Raw genomic sequence first — 25,133 nt, 5'->3', positions numbered from 1 at the left:
GTGAATGTGTTTTTTGTTTGGTTGGTTGTTTTTGTTTTGTTTTACATTTTCTCATGAATTTCAGCTAATTAAAAAGCAAATAGTTGCTTTGTTGTTTCTTTGGAGAAGTAAAAACCAGCAAAAGAGAGAGAATCGTGGTGGTGTGGTGTTACAGTTAAAAGTAATATATATTTCCTGGAGTTTCTTGGGGCCACAGTGGCAAATGAGGATATATATTTAGAGGATTCTGGTTTTTGCTATGTATTTAATTACTCTTCAGTATGGAATACTGAATACTTCATACATGAGGGTTTACATGCAAATCTATACAAGTGCCATCTCCTCTTCACACACATAGTGAGTAGAAAATAGATTACAATCTCTGATTAAAGTCCAGTGTTTTTCTTTCAATTGTAGTCAAAACCAACTACCATTGCATCTGATCTTCCTGAGCATAATCAACTCGTTAAACCCTCCATCCTTCAAAACATTAAAGCACCGAAATCCATCCTGAGTGATGCAAAAAGGGTTTTGAGGGAAGTTCAATGCAGAAAAAAGGTTCTTGAAGAAAACTTGGATGCTGTTCTTCGTGCAAGAAATAGAGGTGCCATGTCTGCTTTCATAAGTGCTGTGACTACAGACAGGTTAGGCCCTATTCCTCACTGCTTCAAGGGACTGTTCCACTATGATTCTGTGATTTTATTCCTTCTATGTGCTCACATATTTATTTATTAACGTAAATCTGAATTCTGGGACTATCAACTGGATCTGCTGTCAGTAGCAGGATGCACTGAGCTTTTTGTAGACAAAAGTGCAGCCGTAGAAATACTATATGGCAATGTCATCATTCAGATCTAAAAAGGCTTTGTAAACGTTAGAGTTGGTTGTTGAACAGCAGATCTTCTGGTTTTTGAGCTTTTGCTTGGTTAATCAGTTGCATTAAATGTACCTACTTCATTCACAATTGTGGTCATCCTATTAAAATATTTTTAAGCTTGTGTTTTCTTTTCATGTAATGATTTTTCAGGCATGATAGCTGCTATTAGAGGAAGTGATAGTCTTTATCATCTGCTTATTTTTGGAGTTGGAATATATTTTTGTAGACCCATTTCTTCAACATTTGATGAAGGTAGGAAAGGGCATGTGACTGCCACTTAGTCAGAGATGTTTGCAATCCCATTAGTATGTATCAGCAGGAAAAATTTTGCAGGTGGCATTATATAAGAACAAATTTAGGTTTGGGAAACTTGATTGAAGTCTCCACAGTTTCTTTTGGAGAGTACAGATGTGCATAATCTGTGTTCTGGGTTTCTGTTTCCATAGAGTCCCACAGAAAGGGGCCCTACTTTCCCAGGAATGAATCAGTGCAATTTCAGACCTAAAGTAGTTCCTTCTGTTTCAGAGATGCATTGGAGGTGATTCGTATCAGAACGGCCGTGGATGAGCAGATTAAGGCCATTAGTGCAGAAATCCAGGTATGGCTGGAGGAGAAATGAGTTCTGTTTTTTTGCAATGTGTTTTTCTAGCTCACAGTATTCTTTCATGTTGATAGTTAAGCACAATCCACCCACAACCTGAAAACATGAAAAAACTGCTTTATTTAGTTTGCTATAGAAAAATATTTACATCTATTCTAAAGCTTTCCTTGCTGAATGCAAATCACTTGGTCACAGCTGCTGGCTAGCATAAAAAGCATAGGCCATTTTTTAAAACTTCAAAGTTATCCACAGACTCTTCTGATAGCCTTGAAGATAATACCTCCTTTTACTATGTCTGTGTTTTATCTTTAGGCTGAAATGGCAAGAAATGATATGGAACGAGTCAAATATGATCAAAAAGTCCCATGGTTCAAGAGAGCCCAGAACATCAAGGCTATGAAGAACAGTAAAGAAATTAAAGCAAAAACTCAGAAAATCCAAGGATGCTCAACAAAAAAGCCTTTATATGCAGCTAAGTCAATGCAGAGTCAAGCAGAAGATAATATAAGCAAACAGAGCTTTAGGACTTCTTTTTCTTCTGAAAGTTTGCAGAGGATTAAAGAAAAGACACATGTGAGTTCATAAGTATTTGGTTTCTTTTTGCTGTGCAATTATGCTGTAGACTGGGGGATTTGTGTGAAAAATTGTATGTGAGACTAAGAATTTCACATGAAAATGATGGCCCAGTCCAGTGGACTTTTCTTGTGAAAGTTGTACTTATTTTTATGTGCTTCAGAAGCCTCTGTCTAAGCATGCATAGCAATGTTGAATTCACTGGTGTGTTACAAGTTTGACTTAGGATGCACCTGCTGTTCCCCCCACCTGCTGGTGAGCACCTCATACACATTCTATGTGCAGAAGCTTTCATGTGTGCACGCAGCATATAATTACTTTTGCAAAACTGTCTTTTTCCCCTAGACTTCTGTAATCTTGTGTTGTGTTCAGACATGAAGTGCTCTAAACTTTTGTTTGTTTTTGGTGATAGGAGCCTGTGAATCGACGTGCAGTGGTACAAAATGAAGAGTATCTAAGCAAAGTGTATGGGAAACCAATTTACCAGGGCCATCGTAGCACTCTCAAAAAAGCACCCTATCTGAGATTCAACTCTCCCTTTCCTAAATCTAAACCTCCAAGACCCATAGTGATAGAGCGTGTTAGAGGTAAGTAGTTCCTGGATGTGAACTAAGTGTTCCTTACCAGTTTTCTTTTTGGGAATTCCTTGTGTTCCCCTGCCCTTGTGTTTAGGGCTGAAGCAACTGCAGGGAGGGTTAAAAGATGCTCCTTTCAAAACTAAAAAAAACACTAGCAGCTTTTTCATTTCTCGCTTACTTTAGGTTGTTGAATTCATACCTATTTCTGAACCTAATAAACACAGGTGTGTATATTTCTTATTGCTCAAGTCTTGAAGTTAAGAGATGGAATTGCTGGAAGTAACTGCATAAGCACCTGTAAGTTGTGTGTGTTGAAAGACTAACCCAGGTTCTGAGGAAGGTCACTTGTCAGGCTTACCCAGCTGTGCCATTTAGTAGATCAATTCTGCTGAGACTTGAAAAACTAAGGAAGCCTGATGTTTCTTCTCCTACCTCTAATATGCAAGTTGAAAAATGAAAATGGCAAGAAGGTGATGATATCTATTAACTTGAAAGTATTGGAAGACATGTTATCATTGGTTCAGTTCCCTAAATGAAGATAACTCTTCTTTTGTTACTCAAGTTTAAATGCAGAGTAGAACTTTTTTTTTTTTGTTACTAATTTGTTAAGGTTGTTTACTTGATAAAGGTTATTAACGAACTCATAATAAAATCTATTCATGGGTTTTGCAGGCAAAGTGTTAAGACCAGTAGTTCCCAATTTTTAAAATAATGAAAGAAGTGAAATTAAAGCTGGCATAGGTGAGTGGAGATGAACTTTATCTTGAGTTAGTAGAGAGGAATGGGTGCTCTAGTAACATTTGTCTGTTCACTGAATATCATACTAATGAATATAGTCTTTGTTAAGGAGGTAATTATAAGGTATACAAAGACAAATCTAAATTAAATTTGATTATTTTTCTCTGACTCGAAGTAAGTTAAAACTGTAACACAGGTTCTAAATTAGTCCATTCCATCAGTGAAGATAATTATTTTAAAATGTTGTCTGTAGGATGAGTAAAGAAAGAGACAAAGAAAAAATGCAGCTGTGTGAAATAAGCACTGTTTGTGTGTGGCACTGCCACGATGCTTATGAAAGCAAGTCAGGATTAAAGTATACATTGCTAACTATGGAACTTACATTGGAAAACGAATTATATTGAAAGGCACAGTCTTGATCTCATTTCTGTTTTAAAACCCAACATATAAAGAATAGAGCAATTCCATGCCTAAGTAGACGTGCTGAAAAGCATGGGTTTGAATTTGAAATGGATTTGCAGAAGAGCACATGCTCCTATTTTGGGCTGTGTCAGGGGCCTTTTGCCCTAAGTCTTCTCACAATCTGTGATACATCCTTGGAATGTTCTCAGTATTTTGGTGAGCCTTTCACAAATTGTGAATGGTGTGTTTTGGGTTTTGTTTTTTTTTTTTAATTGGATTCGTTTTTATTTCCTGTTTACCTTTTCAGAACTTACTGATCCCAGACCCTGCTTTGGCAGGGGGTTGGACTCCGAGATCTCTAGAGGTCCCTTCCAACCCCTACAATTCTGTGATTCTCCATAGATAAATTAAGATTCATCTGTAATAGATCTGTCAGAACAACTGACATACATAGGGCTAAGGGCAGTTTTAGAGGTCATGACTACTGTTACTCTTAATAACTAGAAAAGCTCGTTATGAAAAATGAAATTTAATCAAAGGAACTTCTAAAGATGTTGCACTATTATTTTCATTATGACTGAAGTAGTTTGGAGACTGCTCTCCTTCCCATATCCACATAGGAAAGAGTGTATTCAAGATAGCATTTTCCTTTGTTGAAATTGTTTTATAAGTTTTGAGGAGGTAAAAAAAAAAAAAAAAAAGCAAGAACTGGAAAATCTAAACAAAGAAAGCAACAGTGGAGTGAAGAAAGAAGGGGAAAAAAAAGCAACAAGGGCTCTTAGTCTCACTGCAGCAGGGAGCGAGTAAGTTGATTGATAAAAGATAGTGATCAAGGGAAAGAATGTGTTTGAATTTAAAGAGGCAGTGAAAGTGTTAGTAGGCACAGTCAAGATAATAGAATGAACACTGGTAGAAGAAGAGTGCAGTGTTTATTAGCTGCCTTTCCTCTTCACTTCCTGAGCTTGGAAATTTTTTTAACTTATGACTTACATCCGTAGCTGCAAATCAGTGCAGGCTTTGGTGTTAAGCATAGAGTTGTCTGTGGTTCTAGCACTCTTCCTATGGCTGCTCTCAAGCCCTGTCATGATCCACAAAGAATCAGTCTTACTGCTAGAATGTGTTTCCAGTTCTCAGAACTCCCCTGAAAATGTGATCTATAGTCCAGGTAAAGATTGCGTGTAGTTTTGCTTTGACCTCTCTTTTTCTTTTCTGCTTTTAAATGCTGGGATACTTGTTTGAAGGATCACTGTGAGCTGCCATTCTCTTGGCTCTGCTGCCAGTGCTGACCACCTATGATTTCTTTTTTCTAATGTTTTTTCTTTTGGAGTAAGATGTGTGTTTGTTAGCACGTAGTATAGCTGTAAGTACAATACAGTCACCTCTAAGATTTAAAAACAGACTCTTTAAGTATGTTTTAATTAGCAGCTGTGCTGTTGCTGAGCCCTAAATGACAGTTTGTTGTCTAGATTTAGAGAACTCTTCTCTTTTGGAGAAGGTGACAAGCTTTCCAGGGAGGCCAATTTTAAAGTTTCAGAAACAAGACCTTGAAAAGAAGTGGGTAAAGTGTGTTGTCCTTGTGTCCCTTCCTTTGCCTTTCGCACAGATCTATCTTTTCTCAGCAGTAGATGATAGGATATTTTAATGCTAACAATTTTCTACTGCTACCATGTTTAATTTAGTGAAATGTAAAGGTATGAAGTTGTAATAAGTTTGTCCCATGCTTTAGCTTGTTTTCTGCTGGGGTGAATAGTAAATGAGAAAGACAGCATGGATCCAGTACATCATTTTCTATAATCTTCCAGAACTCTTGAGTGTGACAAATACAGCTTAAAAGCTATTTGCCTTGAAAACAAAATGAACTCTGGATAGGCTTTACCCAAATGGATTCTCTTCCAAGTCACTAAGTCGTACTAAAACAGTAGAGCAGCATGTGTGTTTGCAATAATGAAGCCATCCTAACAATAATTGCCCTATTTCACATCAGACTGCAGTTACAGAAAGTTACACTTTTGTTTATATCTTGACAGCTTAAGGTAAGACACCTTTGTATTCTTCTCTAATGGAAGAAAGGAAGATGGATTTTTAATTTTACTTTATTTTTTTCTTTGCTTGTCACTTAACATTAGCATTTCCATGACTATTTAATCTGTTTTCTGATTTTAGTGGCTCAGCCTTTGTTTTGATACTATCATGACAGGTCTTTCACTTCTCCAAGACAGTTGATCAAGTTGCTCAATTAATGTGCTTTCCTACATCTCGCCAGTGAAGTGGAGAAGTAATTATTCTGTATTGACATGAGTCAAATGATGACAAAATTATTAAATGTTTTTGTGGGCTGCTGTTCCAAAAGATGCAGTTACAGCAGGGAAGTATAACCAACAGAATTAGAAACAGATTCCTACTCCTCTGCTAGGACTGTGAACAAGGAACCACGAGGTTCTTAAAAGAAAGGAAGAAATCTAGCATATATTAGACATGGTTTCATCTTTCCTTCATGCAATTGCACCCTCAGATTCCCTTACTGGCTGTTATGTACCAGCTGATAAGGGCTTTCAAATGATTGCTAACAGTTGGCCTTGAGTTTGATTGGCTGAAAAATGGATTCTTACTTCTAAATGATTCCTTTTTTTTGTTAGAGCAGTCCACTGAGCTTGTTTTAAGCTAATGTTAGAATAAGCATGTCTAGTTACGACTGAAATGGCCATCTGGAGAGTCTCCTTTCAGTCATTTTATAACCTTCTCAACCATTTTCTTTGCAAATAAACTGTAGTGACTAATGCTCGGTTTCTTCTGGGAAACTGGGGGGAAAAAAGTCCAACTATTCACACTTTTATGGGCAAGAGAGCATTTCTCAAAAAAAGTTATTTTCCTGCATAATTTGAACTAATAAATACATGTGAAACGCCAGGTTTTTAAAACAAAGTATAATTAAATGTCCAGTTTCTGCCCAGTGCAAATAAACTTTTCAGGGAGAAATGAAAAGTTGAAAGCAATTAAAATGAGGTGCTGTGTGTACACAGTACTTAATCATTCTTGCTGTGAGAACCTTGTTTTTACAAGTTGGCAGTATTGCAGATATGTTGCCAATTTCTGCTTTTACTCAAAAGTTCAAGGCCGGGGAGGCTGGTAGATTACACAGTGTGACCTCTTCTAAATCACAAGCCATTGAACTGTATCTGTTTACATTACTGAGTTTTGTAATTTGTCTTTGACTAAAGAACAGTATTTCTGGCTAATCTGTGCTTTAAAAAAAGGTATGTGCTCATCATTTAAAGACATGAAAAATTCTGCCCTTAGTTACTTCTTCCTGTTGTTAGGTACCTTATGGCTCAAGAGTAAATGGCACAGTTCAGAATTTGTAATATTTAGAATATTTATTTTAGAATATTTAGAATTTATAATAAGCATTTGGCTTCAGTTTACAGCTTCTTCATTTTCCAAGTAATTTTCCTAACAAAATTAAAAGACTCTTTTAATATTCAACTTATTTCAATATTTATGGGGGTGGAGAATTAGAACTGGATGTTGTCATGCTATAGAAGCTTAGTCTTGCTCTACCTTACTGCTGTCTTCTTGAGACATCTGGATGCTTGTCCACTTGACTGCAGCATTGTGTTGTGGTTTCTTATGGCTTTGCTTATCCAACATGACACTGAGTCCTTTCTTAGAGATGCTTCTGTCTGATCTGCATTTACTAATGGAAGATTTATGACCTGCTATTTTTGTTTTTAGGCTTATAACCCATAATTTGTTAGTACTAAAATGCCACTTCATAAGTGGGTTGGCTTACTTTCATTTCTGCATTGTTAAAAGTCACATTATCAATCTTTATTATCCCTAAATTTTATAATCATTGACTCCCATTATTCGATTAATTAGGTAGCTGTTAAATACAAACAGAGCTAAAAAGAGTGTTTGATGCCATGTTAATGGGCCATTTATATGTGAAGGGTGATGGCTATAAACAACAGAGGTCTAAGATAAAATTTTATATACATATTTTCATAATGTAGAGTTAGTTGCTCAAAAATTGTCATTTTAACTCCTTCCTTACTGTCAAACTGAGACATCTAACTTGCTGCTCTTAGAGTTTTGCCATCTCCCAACCTCATTCAATTTATCCCACAGCAAAAATTAGAACCCTTGCTGTTCAAAGGCTTGATTTAGTAGAGCGTGACGTTACTGAATTTGTATGTGTGTTGAAGGTGTGCAACTTAACTGTCACTCATTTCAGGTACAGTGGTGAAGTCAGCAGGAACACAGACTTCTCACACACAGAGTGCAGTAATCAGCTCAAAGAAGCAGCATCCTTTGTATGCACTTGCTCAAGAAAACCAGTATTTTTTTAGTCCCAAGAGAGATGTGCCTGATGACTGCAGTCTCATTGAAGGTCACCTAATTCCTATGGCTGTTCCACTAGGTAGGAGCAAATAACCTCTGGAGGGGTTGTAGGTTGATACCTGCTGCTCTGTGGAAATGCAGCTCCAATCTTGTCAAGTTGGTGATTTGCCCTGGTCCGTGAGGGCTCTTGTTCTGGCTTTGTTTGGTATCTGTGTCACTGATCACCAGTTTCTTGGGCCTTGGATTCAACATTTATAGTGACTTCAGCCCAACAATTTCAGCAGGACTGCGGCAAACACACTAATAAATTTTCACAGTCTGAATCTTCTATAGAACCTCTATATAGACCTTATTGGGGGAGGGTTATTATTTAAAGATGATAATTAAGTAAAAAACAAGAGGGGTCTCAAATCAAAACTGAAGGGATGCTATACTAAGTGTAAGAGTATTTGGAAGATAGTTAAAAGGATCTCAGGAGGAAGGAACATGGCATGTTAGAGTGGTGAAGACAATGTAGTTATGCTTGTTGTCAGCACTAGGTGTCACCCTAGCCAAGTAAACTGAATAATTTCCCAAAAATGGCTGTTTTTTGCAGATTTTTGCTGAGAAAATTTACTTGGTGAAGTACAGTGTTTTAGTAAGTGGTGTGAGAATAAAATGCAGTCTTAGTCTGTAATTCTAATAGTCTGTTTCACGTAAAACACAGACACCCAGAATTTAGTCTTATTAATTTACTGCCTTGTTTTGAAGGCTGATAGATATCTGTAATTGGTTTAAAATTTTCTTTAGGTCATACCCAAATTGCTGACCTTTCAGTGCAGCCTGCAGGAGTAGTTATGTGCAAACCACACCCTGTTACGGTCACAACTTCTCTTCCCCAAGTGCCACCAAAGCCTCCAACTGAAGTAAAAAAGCCAAATGTTGCTGTAATAGAGATGACATCAGAGAAGAAGGATCCCCCTCAGCTGTCTGTGCAGGTATGTATCAAGAGTGGTGATGTCTTGTTTATTTTAATGAATAAATGCTAGCTATAGAGGTCTCATCCACTAGTATCTTAGACATCAGTAGCTGTTAGAAACATTTAGAATGGAGGGACCAAGAACAACTTAACAGTATTTAATCCAAACAGAATAGTCACTTTTTCTGTAGGTAACTGTGTAAGGTGTTTGTAAAACAGTTCTGTGTCATACAGTGTTTCACTTTTTTGTGTGTGTGTGAGACACTTTTGAGCCAGAAGAAACTTGGAATAAAAAAAGTATTAATGTGGATGTCAGTTTCTTCAGATGAATGATTTTGCCTTTAAGATTTCTCTTCCAAGCATGATATTCAACCCAAGAATTTCACTCTTTATTAATCAGCTACTGAAGTCCTTGCCTAGCTTTTTCTTATTTTCATAGTCTGTTGTCAAGGAAGTTAATGGTTCTTACTTATTCAGTATCATGGATTCAAATTGTTGAGAATATACACACTCCTACACACACCTTTCAAATATAAATGGTAATGGATCTTGAAGTTAAATACAGGTTGAGTTTGTACTTTGTTCCCTTCTCTATCACTGCCCACATACCTTTTACTTTACCAGATATATGACAATGTGAAGCCAATAATCAGCCTTACCCATGGCTTGTAGGCCAACTGAAATGAACTGAATGTCAAACACTAGTGTGCTCTGTAAACAGCTATGGGCCTGCTCACCTTTCATCACATGCAAGACAAAGTTCAGGGAATTAGAGAGCAGGAGAGATCAAGTAGCACAAGAAAAAAGGGATAATATTTCATGACTGAGTAGCAGTTGGAAGATGATAGAATATAAAAAGTTCAACAACAGTGGCTGAGCTAATACATAGATTTTTCAGACTGGTTATTTGTTCTTGCCTAGGTGTTACCAAATATCGATATTGACAGCATTTCGAGTGGCCATGTGAGTGTAAACCATGTGGAAGAACCTGAACCTGCACTTTGTCCTGCTGATGCTGTAATACAGGTATTGATTGGTCTAAATGTGTGTGAATTTAATTTAGAAACAAAAAACGACAAAAAAAAAAAGATCAGTTTTGTTAAATTACTGCCATGTTATTTCATTTTTTTTGTTTTAGTTAGAGAAATTAGACATTTCCAGGAAAAATGATGTAGTTACTTCGAGGAATTTACTATGAAGGATTTATTTAAAGAGTATGAAAAATGACATGAAGACACTGTACTTCCAAGATTAAATAATCACCACATAACTGTGGTGTTAAGAGCTGTTATCCCATACTGGCCTGTAAGATGTCTGCCCTGTACTGGCTTCAGAGTTTCGTCATGAAGACTGTGGTTGTTTTTCATTCCCCTTTCTGTTCCTCGGCCATGTGATAGACATTAGTGATGTGCATGTGTAGCCTGTTCATTGGTAGCCTGCTGTGTGTAGATAGATGACACACAATAGCTAGGCCACGGACTCAGTCCCCTCTGATCTCCTTCCATATACCTTTTTGAAGTGTTTGTTTTCTTATCATCTAAGCAGTAATGAAAGCTTTTGTGCAAATAAAATGTTTACTGCTGTGTATTGCAAGGTAAGGTGGTGAAGTAGGGCCCGTGTTTACAGGGTGGCATGTTGTTTTTCCAGTGGACTTCTGTATTGTGCATGGCACAGTTTGGATAGTGTGAATTGAACAGGGCTCAGAGATGCAGTGATTATTTTTGTTTGGTTACTGTACCTTCTGCTTCCCCTGTGTCTCAGGGCTTCTCTGGCTTAGGTCTGGTTATGGTCAAAAGAGAAGTAATGAATAAGAGAGAGCCCAGTGACTAAAATAGCAGCCATTATTTATAACTAATGTCTTTAAGTAACTGTAGAAATTGCACATTAGTGAATTGCTAAAGATGCTTTCAGACTCTGCGTACTGTTTTATTTTCCTCAGTGTTTTGTCTTACTGATATATTTTTTTTAATATGAATTACAGGTATTGTCCTGGAACTGCTGATTTTGTTTTAAGTTTTGATTTCTGATTTTTGTTTTAATTGTTGGTGTACAATGAGGAGTTTTAATAAGCTCTTTTTGTACTATGCAGAGAAGTTTCCCCTCACTTTTAAGATAGGTAAATCACTTGTCTTGGATTCAGGCTGTTGACAAATTGATGATATGACTGCATTCTTGGCATGAAGTTTTTCTGCTAATGCATTTATTTTCTTTACCTCCAATATGAGATATCTAACAATTACCATCTGTCTTTACAAATAGGCTCCAGAAGATATACAAAGCGAGGAAGAAGACATAAAGTTTCCAGGAACTAATTTCATTGATGTTACTGATGTCATGCAGGTAATTATATTGCAAAAATGTCATTTCCTTAATGTTTTTTTTTGTTTGATTTCTATTATTCTGCCATAATGGAAGATGAAATGTAGAAAATTCGTTTATTTTGTGAGTAACTTCAAAAAGATCACATTGAGAGTAATACTAAACTGTTCACAGTATTAAAGCAGTGTTACTGTGTATTAGTAAAGGACCTTTGGAAAGTTACAGTAAAGAATTAATACTAGGTTTTATTTGGATATATTAGAATCCAGTAGGAATAAAAGTAGTTCTCTTAGCACTTAGATTTCACCATTTTAAGCTCTAAATGACAATCTCCTACTTACTTAATGGAGCCCACTAAGAGGTGACAAGGTGAGCTGGCTGTTGTCTTGTTAGGGTAGCTGTGCCTCTTTAACAGTGTCGTTGTTTCTTTGATATAATGGCATAGGTTTATAGGAGATGCTCTTTTACCATGTAATCTCCAGGTAGCAGGTACTTTCCTGTTCTTGCTTGTCAGGTGGAGTAGGGGCTGGCAGACACACCCAGTTCAACTTTGGCGAACCAGGCTGTATTTCACCTCTCTAGATGAAGAGCACAAGCAGAAATTCAGTGGTAGCTGGGAAATGCTGCCTCTGAAGGAAGCAATGTCACCTGGATGCTGTGCAGTATCTTGCCTCTGTGGGAGATGGCAGCTCCTACCTCCTGCTGCCTTTAAGAATCAGTGTTATGAGCACAAATATGCTGTTATTTGTTAGTGTTCTCCTGAAATGGTTTTTTTCCTCAGAATCTCCCCCAGCTTTTTTGTGTGGGGTCTTTTCTGTGGGTCATTGTTGGTTTGTTTGTTTGTTTTTTAAGGTGTGATTTACCTAATAAAAGTGGGGAAATGGTTTTATTTATTATTTTGGTTCCAAACCATATGTTATTGGAGGGGAGGAATTAAATCTGTTTGGAAAACTTCTATTTGCACAAAAAAAACTTTATCTTATTTTTATAAGTAGGAAAACTATTTAAGAAATCATTTTGTGATCTAACAAAAGAAGTCCCACGACATAAATTTTTTGATGTAACAGTTTTTCAGCTTTTCTTGTTTTTCTTCTGGATTGCTTTTATCATTTATTTTTGGCAATGAAATGTATTTTAACCGCAGTACCAAAAAATGTTCCAAGTGAAACACATGTTTGGCCTATGACCATGCAGACAATGTTCTTAAAAATGTGCAAGACAAACAAAATGTGGAAGCATAAAATCAACCTCTGGAGTGGCAGGAATACTGAAAGCATCAAAAGAAAGACTTATCACAGTAACTTCACTTCAGACGGATGAAAGAATGTGCAGAAAATGCTATGCAGGGAAATAACTTAGTGCTGCCTGCCCCCCACACCCTCATTATTTTTTTTTATAACAACTTAATTCTATTAAACTGAAGAGGGGAAGGATTTTTGTGAAATAGCTGCTTTTTATTATTAGTTTTTTTCTTCCCCGCTTTCTTCCCTGATGGATATTGCACAAAAACTTCAGGACCTTGGCTCTGATGTTTCCTTTTCTCAAGATTTGCTTTACCTTTCCAGCATTCAGCACCAGTAGGCTGATCCTGTTCCACTCTCTGGCAGCTCAGAATGGAGATCTGGAATCTATGTGTGTTTGTGAGTTTGTATGTACAGACAGAGGTGTCTCTGTACATATGTATGTACGTAAGGATTTGTTATCTGTCCTTAGACAGTATGTCCAGTGTTGGCCCTGGGACCCTGCCCTTCCCAGCTCTGGGAGCTGGGCAGGCAGTCTCAAATCATTTGTCCTTCTGAGTGGCTGCTTTTGGCTTGATGTTTCATGCACTGATATGCCTGCATGCACTTGCTCCAGCTACAGCACCAGGGACGCTCAGGCCTTACTGGGTTGCTACTGCTTCTGCCTCCTTATATGCACTTAGGATGGAAAGCTCCTTTCTCAGGAAAATAATCAGAAATGGAATTTAGTGCACAGACAGGACAGAGAGCATTGAGCAGGCAGGGGGCAAAGCCTGACAGTGCACTGAGCAGCCACTTTTTACTTGCAACCAGCTCCTTTTATCCCCTTATCCATCTATTTTCTCTTAATTGCACCTCCTTAAATGACCTTGGTCATTCCTTTTCCAAATCTTTGGTTTCTCCTCGTAAACACAAGGTTTTCTACCATCCTTAATTCTTCTCCCTACTCCCCCAGAATATCCCAACTGAGTCTTAGGAAGGGTGCTGACAAGAGTGCCCATCAGCTCATCTTGCTGTGTTTCATGCCAGGATGCTGGGGCTATCCCCTGAAAGAATCCTGATTGGGATGTTTGAGTCTTATAGACAAATGCATCATGTCCCAACTTGTAACATGCCTGCCCTGACACAGACAGAGGTGATGGACCTGTTCTCCCATCACAACCTTGCCATCTGTGTCTAAAGACCCAAAATTCTGTTTTCCAAAGCAGTGGAGTTAGGTCCCCTTAAGATCAGGCAGGCTTCTTGCTCTTTCAAAACCTTGCCTCAGTTGCAGGGTGGAGATTTGTTTCTAAAATACATTTTGCTTCCATTTTGAATGCTGCCCCAGAATGCCTAACATGCAGAGATGAGGGTAAACACGTCGGCCTCAACTCTGTTTTTTGACAGGTGCTTTCTGAGTCTGTGTGACTGTGATTCTTTTACACGTAATTGTTCAGGCACAACTTCACAGGTGACACCTCCAGTACGGTCTGACCTTGTTTTGATAGCTGTAAAAGTCCACAACTGAGTTTTGGATATCTTCAGTAAGAGACTATGCATTACCTAATCATTTAAAAAACCAAGTTAATTATCTGGTTGTAATTTGGGAAGTAGTTGAGCTTGACACTTTGTCAGAAAGTGCTATGATTAATATTCCACTCGTATCTGAAAGACTTTCTAATTAACGCCCAATCAAAATATGGCATAGTGATAAATATTTTTTAACAGCTTCCTGGAGGTTGAAGTGCAAACTTAAGGGCAGATTATTCAGGATCAGTCTACAGTGATATATGTGCAAGTTCAATCTGTATAATTAGGCAGTGAATATTCTCTTTTTTATTTAATTTCTGGAGAGACTATAACTGTCTTTTGGATTTGTGCACTATTAAATGTAACACATTTTGTGCACGTAGTTTAGAAATGCAGGGGAACTGTGAAAGCTTGTCAGAGGTTACTAATTATAGGCAGGATTTATTGCATGTACTTGGTTTATATAATCCAGATGTTTGCATCTTGCATACTTTCAGGGAAAAAAAAAAAGATTATATTAAATAGGCAACATCAAAGGAAATGTATGGAGTAATGCAGTCAGAAGAAAATGCATAATGACACGCTGGGTAAAGACATCTTTATGTTTGCTGTCAGAGTGAATTATGGTTATGAATACCTTGATCCTAACAGAAGGCACTGCTTATCAGCTCGGAAGTCATCCGGTGCAGTTTTGAGTTTAACTTTACCATCTTATTTCTGAATGAATGCAGAAAACTGTGGGATCTTTCTTTGTGATTCCCCAAATACACATATTCTCTTCTGCCTACTTTTCTTTGGAAAAACATACTTCCATTTAAAGCTGCAGAAGCTCTCCAGTAGCAATCTGTTGTAATATTCATCATGGATCTATCTGACTTTTCAGTTTCATAGTGTATATACAGTAGATGCTGGCTTGAGGATGGAAAGAGAAAAGTTGCTGTCTTTTTTTAATCCATCTCCTTTTTTTCATTGATAAAAACATTTTTTTTTTTTTTTGAGGGGGGGTGGGGCTGAAGATAACTGATTAGAAAGGGAAAATAAACCTTTTTCTCTTTTCATTATGTTGGAAGTCATTCTTACTAAACGGAGATCTACATTGAGCTACCTTTTTTATGCAACATCGTGTGGTTCCTGCCAGTAATTTAGGGCTCAGCTCCTCATCATTTTTTCAGTATGCCCAATTTTCATAAACTTATTTTTGAGATGGTTTTAATTTTGAGTGAAGGATGGAGGTTCTCATCTATCAGGTACAGTATGATGGGCTGGTGCTTTTGGAGATATACAGAGTCATAGAATCATTAAGATTGGAAAAGACCTTTAAGGTCATCAGTCCAACCTTCAAACCATCACCAAAATGTCCATTGAACCACATCCCTCAGTGCCACAGCTCCATGGTTCTTTGACACCTCCAGGGACGTTGGCCCCACCACTCCCTGGGCAGCTGTGCCACTGCATCACCACTCCTTCTGTAAAGAAATGTATCCTAAAATCCAACCTGAACCTTCCCCAGTGCAACTTGGGGCCATGACCTCTCATCCTAAGTGCTGTCTAAGTGCTCGGGAAGCAAAAGGAGAGTGACATCTTCAGTGGCAAACATTGTAAAGCACACAGATTATTTAGAGGACTTCCAGAAATAGTGCATTAGGATTCAGTGCAAAGAGTCTCTGAGGGTATCTCTTTTGAGCTGATTATCCAGAAATGGCTTCCAACTTTTCAGCAATTGAAGTTAGCTGTAGTGTAGATGTACACGTAGCACGTGTGTAAGTTGTTAACGTCCTGGCTTCAGGGATGAGAACTTTATTAGAGTTTTGACTGACCGTGCACTTGTCCTGCACACTTCTGGGAATGTGTGTTTCAACCAGCTTGCTTTTTTAAAATACAGTCTTAATTTCTAAAAAAGAGAAGAAACAAAAGCAAAACATTTCTCTATATCAGCAAATGAATGTGAAAAAGCTTCTCAATATAAATATATATTTTAAGGAGACGCATTTCTTGAGTATATATTTAATGAAACCAGAGTTATGTCACAAGTAAATTTCTCATGTACTCATATTGCCATTGGCTCCCTGCCATGTGCAAGGAATATAATTCAAGTCATTTTTTACCCAGCCGTTCTTCTGTGCTCATACCTCTGCAAATTTATGGTTTGCTAGGTTTAGAATTGTGTCAATTAGCTTCCACATATTAAGAAGGGAGAATGTGGTTTGCGTGCCCTGATGTGATGTAGCTGTTTCTTGAAGTAAAGCATCCAACAGTTACCTCAGTTATGTTGTTTTCCAAAAATACCCTATAACTTAATTTACTAATTATTTATTAGGATCAAGAAGAGGAGAGGGATGAAATTCCAGAATTTACAGAGCCTCTTCTAGAGATTAATGGACATTGTAAAGTTGCTGAACCAACATACAATGGTCCTCCGTTTCCTCCGGTGGCTTCTGCTCCTCAGCAGTCCTCTGATGTTTTGGATGAATGGATTGAAAGGAGAGAAACTATAGAAAACAGACTGATAAACTGGTGAGTTAAGGTGTAACGAAACATCAGGAGAACGTATGTGAAAGAAGGAATCTGAAGAACACCTTTCCTCTCTTCTTCTCCCTTTCTCTCCCTTCTCCTCTTTTCCTTAGAGCTTCCTTACATCTTGTGTCAGGAATGCTCTTTTGTGCACTTTTAGGTGTGTGGGTGCTTACTGATAGCTACAGATGTTCTCTTTTGCTAGGGTGGAACAGGAAATAATGGCAGAAATTATCAGCAAGATGTACCCAGTTCAGAGAGAAACTGTGCCCAGTGTTAGCATGTTAGAGGGAGAAGACAGTGAGACTGTAACCTCTGACATTGGTAAGTAGAAGATGCTGTTTTCAGCAGGTAGCTTGTTTCAAATATAGGCTAATTATAACGTGCAAGAGTGCATGCTTTAATTTATTGCTGAGACTGAGCAGGCATTATAAGATCCTTGAAATAACAATCAAAAAAAGAAAAGGAAGTGCATGAAAGGCGCCATTGTGCAAATCCAATTTTGTTATTGGCCATCTAAATGAAATTTTGGATTCATGTGGCATTTTGCTAAGGTTGTAATATTAATTTGCTTATCTTCTGTTAATAGATATTTAAACAAAACTAATTTCCTTATAAATCTGTGGGAATGGGAGACAAATACAATTCTCCTGTGATGTCACTGCACTTCACTTCCTCTTTTGTGATCCGGAATTGCTTATCAATATTCTTTCATAGGATCATTTGTTGTTTGTATATATACATATTCTTTGCATATGAACTACAAAAATTACTTTCTGCAAAGGAATGTGAAAACGTTCGTAGAGGGTAAAGTGCACAGCTGCATTACAGTGCACATGTTTAAGAACTGAGGCCTGGACGTGTGCTTTGTGTTCCTTCCTTTCCAGTTGAAGCTGCAGGTGGGGGAGGATTTCAGCTCTTTATTGATGCTGGTGTGCCAGTGGACTCAGAAATGATCAGTCAGCTAGTCAATGAAGTGCTCAGTGAGACAGTTGCAACCATGATGGGTAACAGGCAAGCTCAGGAAGCAGTTCCTGCTGCAGATGTTCTTCCAAGTACGACAGCTGTGATGGTAAGGGTCTGTTTTATTTCAACTTTCCTACTGAAGCTCTACGAGATGATTTCTTGGTAGCGTGGTGGTTCAAATATGTGCAAGGCAAAGGTGTCAGAAAAAGACTGAAGAGTTCATTGTACGTGGTTTTCATTTTTTTTAATTATTCTTTATTATACCTTAGCAAGAAACAAAGTAAAACCTATCTTATTTTTTACGAGTTCCTTTGTGCTGTAGACAGCATGCAATATTTATCTATTTATTTATTTATTTATTTCAAGGCTGAGCACCGAGCTCATTTGTAAGGAAAAGAACAAAATTTTGTGCTATCCAGGCTTTTGTTGTGTATTTTTGTTATCATTTTTCTGTGAAGTTCAGCTCAGCTTCAGCAGCCCAATCAGTACAGATTTCGTGTTGAACTGCTCAATGTGCTCGCGTGCTTGACTTCCATTAAGAGCTGATAATACAAGTGGTAAGTCTAGGATTTGTTCTGTGGAAAAGAGCCTGGAGGCCTTCCTCAGCCTGGCTATTGGATTTTCTTTACAAAGCATCAAAAAAATATTTGTTTTGGTTTTTGTTTGTTCGTTTTGTCCAGGCAAACAATTTAGGCTGGTGCATCTTTATGTTTAGATGGAGGAGTCATGAAGCATATATAACCCCTCTCTTCCACCCCTCCCCATCTCTCAGCCCTAACTGTGGAAGACAGGAGTTTTGCATTGAGATAAGAACTGTGGTTACAACTCTTTTCCTCAGGAGTGTCTTGTGCCTACTCCGTTGCCAACACCTCAGGCCACACCACCACCAACACCACCTTCAGAAAAAGAAATGCTCCCAGTCAAAACTCCAGAGTCTTCTCCATCTATCGCAGAGCTGAGCAGGGATGCTCATGCACAAGAAAAAATGAAAGCAGCAGGTAGTGAAAATAATTATTGAACTTTAGAAGGAATAAATATGCTTTAATCTAAATTTAGTCTTTAATTTTCTTCTTCAAAGAAGTGTTATCTCAGGATAAACATTCTTGAGGCTATGATTCAAGTGAGGACTCATGTAATATAAGAGTTATGAGATAATCTGTAGAAAAGAACAAACACCTATCTGCTCACTGTTCTGTTTTCTTAATGCACACTGCTACAGTCTGTGTGATTTCCATCCCGCCTCCTCCTTCCACTTTTCACTTCAGAAAAGTAACTGTCTTTTGCTCCTTCTTGTGTTTCCAGTGTTAATTGAACCAAATTTACACTCCCCAGGTTAAGCAGCACAGTTTTTAAAATGCAGAGTAGTTTCCCTTACTGAAGAAAGGAATTGAGATTGTATTCTGGCCCCTTCAAATAAAAAGACCATTCTTAGAAGAAACTAATCTTCACCTCATCTCATCATGACTCAGAAAGGCACCACAAACATTACAAGTGCTTACTAGGAGCTGAGTAGCTGCCTGTCTTCCTGTTTTTCTTTCTGATCTGAAATTTGTCTTCACACCTGCAGGATCTGATATTCCAGCTGCTGTTAGTTGTGTTGGCACTCCTGTGATTACCCCCGTCAGTACCCCTCCTAAAGTAATCACACCGAGCCCTCCTGCCTCTGAAACTGCCAGAATGGAAAATCCAGCACCTCCAAACCCATGGGATGATGCAGAACTTCCTCTGGAAGAAGAGAAACCCAGTCCTGCAGCTGAAGAATCATTCAATCCCAAGGCTGTGTGAGTTTAACAAGCTAGGTGGTTTTGTCAATTCTTTATAAATAAATATGTCCTCGTAAAGTCAGTAGAGAGAGCTGCTTCAAGCATATGCCTGGAGGTACTGAAATAAACCAGAATTCTTCTTTTCTGAATTGCTTGATGTATATTTTGAGGGAAAGTGTGATGTATGGACGTTTCTCAGAATTGCTATGTCCATATTTGTTGTCATCCAAATGTGAAACCAATAGCATTACTGACTGTCAATAATAAATGTAGTGACAATGAAACACTGTACTGTTAGCATTTTATTTTTTCAGTTGTCTCAGTGAGAATACATTTTGTTTTTTAATTAGGAGCTGGAAATTCATTACTGTTATTTAGGTGTGTCATTAATGTTATTTAGATATGCTGATTTTTGGACTAATGAGTAAAATGCTGTACTTCCACTTGAACCATTACTTGCAAATTCATTTCAGCATTGATTTAAGACTTTGTTTTATTCTATTCAATGCGTTTTTGGTATATTCACAGAGCTTATTCTTGCATTTTAGTGAGATGTCAGTGGCTAATGATGAGGAACCAGAAGCCTTGATTTTACCATCTTGGCAGTCATCACCAAGGCCCTTTCAGTCGCTTCCTTGTGAACCACAGGTTTCACCAGCTGCACCTACAGACAGTTCTGAGCAGTCCACACAGGAAAGCAGTCTCACCCCCACAGAAACAGAAACTGCAGATGGACCCATCTCAGAAGGGGAGGTTCTCTTCAGCCGTGGCCAGATGCTGGCTGCGAGAGGTAACAAACGAAACAAACCTGTGGAAATTAGAATTTGGACATTTTCTTTATAGAATTCTCTTCCAGCCTACTGAAATTACCTTTCATACTCTGTCAGATAAAACTGTGAGCCTGACCTTTAGGTTTCACTTCATGCCTCTGGATTTATTTGATAAACATCATCGCTCTTCTTCTTGTCGTGAAATGTTGTAAAAAAGAAAAAAAATCTGCTATTCAGACATAAAAACAACTAGGAAAATAATTTGGACTGTCTTGCACTAGTCCAGTGTGGTTGTAAGTTTTTATTGAAAGCAAAGTGTAAGAGTGATTGTTCTGGATATCTGTTTTACACTACACATCCAGTAGTGAGAATTTCCAAATGTACTGAAGTTTGGTATTGTGATTATTGAAGCATTCTTTACTTTTATATAACTGTTATGCTTTAGTATTTGTAACTTAAACTATTTTTTAACCTTAACAGAAGGAGGACTGCCTTTTCCAAACCTCACTGAAAGCTTAACGAGCACTTTACGGGATGCCAATGAAATGGTAAGGAAATGTTGAACAAGGAAGCTGATTTAGTGTGATAATCTGCCTTGAGCAGAATGGTAAATTGGATGTCTTCAAGCGTTTTCACTCCTGATGTTTTAAAATTTACACTTTTAAAGCTGTATACTTAACAAATATGCTTGGAATTTCAGAGCTCCTAAGAAAAAAGCATGTTGTGCAAACTATCTTATTTAAAAAATAAATTAAAGTACAATTTATATACCTCCTGCCAGTGGGTGAGAGGTGGCTAATATGCATTTTCATTTCTATTTTTTTTTTTAACTTTAAGACATCTTAAACAGAGTAGAACATTGCCGTGCTCTAAGCTGTTTCAGCTTTGAGCTATCTTTTAATTGCTTGTGTGCTTAGTTTATTAAAGTAGGTTAATTGAGACTGGAATTAGCTAAAGCTGCTTAAAGCATTAGTAGTGTTTTTCTTCTGACATGGAAGCTCCTGAAGTCGAGGTATTCTCCATTTACTTGACCGTTCTCTGGACTTGAAAACTTAAAAGCAGACCCTTTCTTTCTCTAAGTATGCCAGTCATATGCATCAAGCTTTTTCAAAGACCGTGCATGTCTCTGAGTAAAGAAAGGAAAAAGCAGTGTGTCAGTTGTTTTCAGACAAAAGATCTGAACGTGGAAACTGTAAGAACTTCTTTTGTGAATGAAAAAAGCTTAATTGGGGGTTCTAGTAAGAACGATGCAGCTTCACACAAAAATAGTTTTGGGTCATGTATTATGTGGGTTTTGTTTCTTTGTTCTAGGATTATGATCCTCCCAGTGAAGGGCAGGTGGTGAGAAGAAGGCATGAAGGCTATCATAGGGATCCTGTTCTGGCTCTTCTGGCCAAATTAAATCAAGCTCCTGTTGCTGTACAAGGGGGAAGGTACCATTTGGAGGTAAGTTACTGTCCTTTTCCTTGCAGCAAACATGTGAGTTTTGAAGGGATACTTTCTGATTGAAAAGTAAATAAAATTACAAGCATATGAAATCTCAAGCTCATCCTTAGTGTTGACTATAGAACAGAATCATACACTTTGATCCTTGCTGGAAGTGATCCCACTTCACTTGAGTCTCTGTTTTCATGTAAACCTTTTAAAACCACTGAAGGTAATAAGTTAGCTGTGCAGAGTATCACACATAGCTCATCTGCAAGGTGTGTGTTTGGCTGTTTCACTGCATCAGTTCATCCTTCTGAACATCAGGGAAGTTTTCTGTCAATTCAGCAGTGCAGCTGGTATGTGCAGCATTACAGGTTCATTGCACGTACCTGCCTGAAACATTCAAGTGGCTGCTATGAAGAATGTCAGCAAATGTTCTCGTGTGCTTTTGCATATGTTGTTGATATGATCTTGGAACAAAACCTCAACACATTCATATTTGCTTGGCAGAAAAAGCAGACTAACAGAAAAATATAACTGCAGCACAAAGAGCAAAAGTCATTTGTTGTAACACATCGAGGCATTTTCAATATTTAAAATGGTACTTTGGATTGAGTGCCTATTCTAACTGACCTAGCTGGAGGAATGTTTAAAGGAAGTGAGCTTTGAGTACAGCAAGATAGTTAAAGGACAACTTTGTTTAGGACAGATTTCTTTCATTTTTATTGTAGTGATGCATATACAGTTTCTTCCCCCTGTCCTGGTCAGTTTAGTCTAAACAATTGCTAACTTCCCTCACCTCTGTAACTGTTCCTTTATCTGTCTTTTTTTTTGTTATTTAATGAGCTCTGGTGGGTGAACTTGAAGAATGGCTCTCTACAGTGTCAGCTCTGAGTCTGACTAATTGCAATGACATTTTCTCATCAGCACTGCCAATTAAAAATGCATCTCTAATTTGCTTGTTGGCTTTCCCATAGTTACAGACTGCTCAGTCTGTCCACACAAGAAGCTAATAAATTTCTCTGCAGATTCTGGCAAGCAGTGTGCAAGCATATGTACCTATTAGAGCAGAATTTTCTCCTTGATGTTGCAAGTATTGCCTTAAAATGAGCCTGTGCATGTGTGTGTATGTATATTCAGCCTGTTTGTTCTCCTGCATAGAAGCTAGTTAACTGTTTTTTATCTGCAGTTTTGCAAGTCAGAAACCAGAGAACTGCCTGTATTTTATGTGCCATCCAAACCTATTTAAAAATTAAAGTTTTAATCTAGCATGCAACAGTTTTTAGGTTCTTCCAGTGTTACGAGATCTGACAGTTAACTGTGGACAGTGAAGGCTCTGAGCCAAAATATAACTTGTGTCCCAGCGTGGCAAGAACCTAGCTAACAAAAGAAGTGATGTTCTTCCCCTGTGGTTATTTTCAGTCCAGTACTGATCAGTGTAAGTCCTGTTTTCAGATCCAGTCGGATGATAGTTGTAGCCATGTTTATTCATCACTAGTTGAGACTTGAGTTTGTGTGCTTTAAGGGTTAATGCAGTTTTTAAACAGGCTGTTCTGACGTTGCTATTGTATTGTTGTAGGATTCTGATGATAGTGCTGGGGAGCTCAGTGAAGGTCAAAGACCTCGGCTGACCAGAGCAGCAGAGAGAATCCTAATGGGACACCCAGCAGATGTGGACCATGCAACTGCTCGACCTTCTGAGGACAAACCGTACCAGGGTTCCCGTTCTCCATCCCCAGGGCAGCTTACCCAGACTGCAGGTGCAATGTGACTGTTGTTTATTCTCTGAGATATTTGCATGGGTTCTGAGGACTGAGGATTTCTGTAACGGCATCTGAAGTAATCTTAGAGAGTGTGCCCAAAATACAGCTTTAAAAACTTAACTGCAATGGGGAGAGGATTAGCATTTTTATTCGGAGAATTGGATTGGTTTGAGTGTCCTCATTCTTCTCAATCTAGTCTACAATTTGAAAGAAATAATCATGCTAAGATGCTAAGTACTCACTTGCCTTTGTAGAATTTGACTAGCAACTACTATTTTATTCTCTGAAGTCAAATTCAAATCTCAAAAAAGAGCTTTCTTGCAGTTGCCTTCCATAGGGTAGATATTAACACTGGCAGATCAACTGATTACTCTGTGTCCTTACTGCTTTTATCACACCTTCAGGGTGACTTTGCAGTGTCTCATAACCTGTAATAAATTTAAACTCATCGTGTTCCTATTACAATATAGAAATTCTTTCTTTTTCCCAGATGGGTAACTGTAGCAGATGCAGTGCATTGTTCAGGGTAGTGTGGAGATACTTTGCTGTGATAAAGCAGGGAAATTGATTCATTTATTTTCAGTTGAAACTATAAGTAATGGTTCATCCTTCCTCACGTTCACCTTTCTGTCCCAGACTCTGCATTGTTGTCTAAGAATACCTGAAATGTTTTATACTTGCTTGGTTAACCTGCTGCAAGCCTGTAGAAGAGGTGTTGTTGAATATGGATTTATGAACGATTAAACTTAAATAATTATTAAGCTGTATTAACACAGATATGATTGCACTGATGCATCAAAAGTTACATAACCTGAATCATTCAAACAGTTGTTTTTCTTCTCCTTTAATTTCCACATCTATTGATTGGACAAGAGAAGCACTTCTCATGTTATTAACCCTTAACCATTAGGAGATAGATTGGGAGTGAACATGTTGAACAGGTGGCAAAAATGATCTCAGAGTAGTAAGAGTATTTGTTTAGCATTGAATGGATTCACGTTTTATCTTTTTGTACCTCTTTGGTTTTTTTTAATAGCTATGTCATTTAATTCACCTTGCCTGTTGTCTGTCCTGTAAAATTTAGTTTCAAGTCAGTGCTGCCTAAGAAATAAGCAATTCTTCATGGGGGCAGGGGAAGATCTGCAATTATTTCCACTTTTCTTCCAAATCTTCTATATCTGCCCTCTGGGTTTGCAAGATTCCATATCCTTCAGTCTAACAAAAGTCAGGACCAAGTGCTCTGTCGTGATAACCGCAGCAATTGCAATGAGAGTCCAACATTTTATTTAAAAGTTAGGTTTAGGGATAAAATGAAGTAATTAATTGTTATAGCAGTGTGTATAGAAGCTGATGTTTTTTACTGGTATCTCTGTCCATGTCACCTTTCAGTGGATTCCTCTGTCAGAATGAGTCACTTGGTGAAGCATCTTGCAGCAATGCTGGGGATTGTGCGTGCATATGGTTATCTTCAATTTTATGTTTTTTTTATTATTTTTATGGTAACTTAATGTCAGTTTTTAGGTGTTGTGTACTTAGGTGTGTAACAGCATCTCAATGATCAGTCTTTCCTTTAAACATCTTTGTTCTCAGTGCTTGAAGTTATGGATATGAAAACCAATGCACGAATAGAATGTGATACATGTGGTCTTAAAGTGAACAATAGTTACAGTTACTTCAGCAATAATCTTACTTAGTTAGGCTTAAAATTCCTTTTTTGGCTCTGTATGATAGCAGGCTAAAATTAGTTCATGATCTGTCAGTGTATTTTTCATAAAGAAGTTTTGCACACTTTCAGACTGCAAAAAATGCTAAGTGC

At 37.8% G+C, this 25,133-nt stretch overlaps 1 protein-coding gene across 1 annotated transcript in view; it reads left to right on the top strand.

The window, feature by feature from the left end:
- The window catches only part of KIAA0586 (KIAA0586 ortholog), a 31,772-nt gene extending 8,447 nt beyond the window's left edge, over positions 1 to 23,325 (top strand). The window contains exons 10-26 of the mRNA XM_065747375.1: positions 397 to 623; positions 1,382 to 1,454; positions 1,770 to 2,030; positions 2,443 to 2,617; positions 7,983 to 8,168; positions 8,879 to 9,066; positions 9,969 to 10,073; positions 11,307 to 11,387; positions 16,434 to 16,630; positions 16,833 to 16,951; positions 17,515 to 17,699; positions 18,432 to 18,591; positions 19,161 to 19,374; positions 19,905 to 20,146; positions 20,607 to 20,674; positions 21,438 to 21,572; positions 23,134 to 23,325. Of these exons, the coding sequence (XP_065603447.1) occupies positions 397 to 623; positions 1,382 to 1,454; positions 1,770 to 2,030; positions 2,443 to 2,617; positions 7,983 to 8,168; positions 8,879 to 9,066; positions 9,969 to 10,073; positions 11,307 to 11,387; positions 16,434 to 16,630; positions 16,833 to 16,951; positions 17,515 to 17,699; positions 18,432 to 18,591; positions 19,161 to 19,374; positions 19,905 to 20,146; positions 20,607 to 20,674; positions 21,438 to 21,572; positions 23,134 to 23,325 (2,808 nt within the window). The remainder of the gene's footprint in view (positions 1 to 396; positions 624 to 1,381; positions 1,455 to 1,769; positions 2,031 to 2,442; positions 2,618 to 7,982; positions 8,169 to 8,878; positions 9,067 to 9,968; positions 10,074 to 11,306; positions 11,388 to 16,433; positions 16,631 to 16,832; positions 16,952 to 17,514; positions 17,700 to 18,431; positions 18,592 to 19,160; positions 19,375 to 19,904; positions 20,147 to 20,606; positions 20,675 to 21,437; positions 21,573 to 23,133) is intronic.
- Positions 23,326 to 25,133: the final 1,808 nt, after the last annotated feature.

This window comes from Cyrtonyx montezumae, unplaced genomic scaffold (assembly GCF_038088225.1).
Source record: "Cyrtonyx montezumae isolate F1298 unplaced genomic scaffold, pur_monq_1.0 scaffold_10, whole genome shotgun sequence".
NCBI lineage: Eukaryota > Metazoa > Chordata > Aves > Galliformes > Odontophoridae > Cyrtonyx > Cyrtonyx montezumae.
This window is presented reverse-complemented; position numbering and strand designations above follow the sequence as displayed.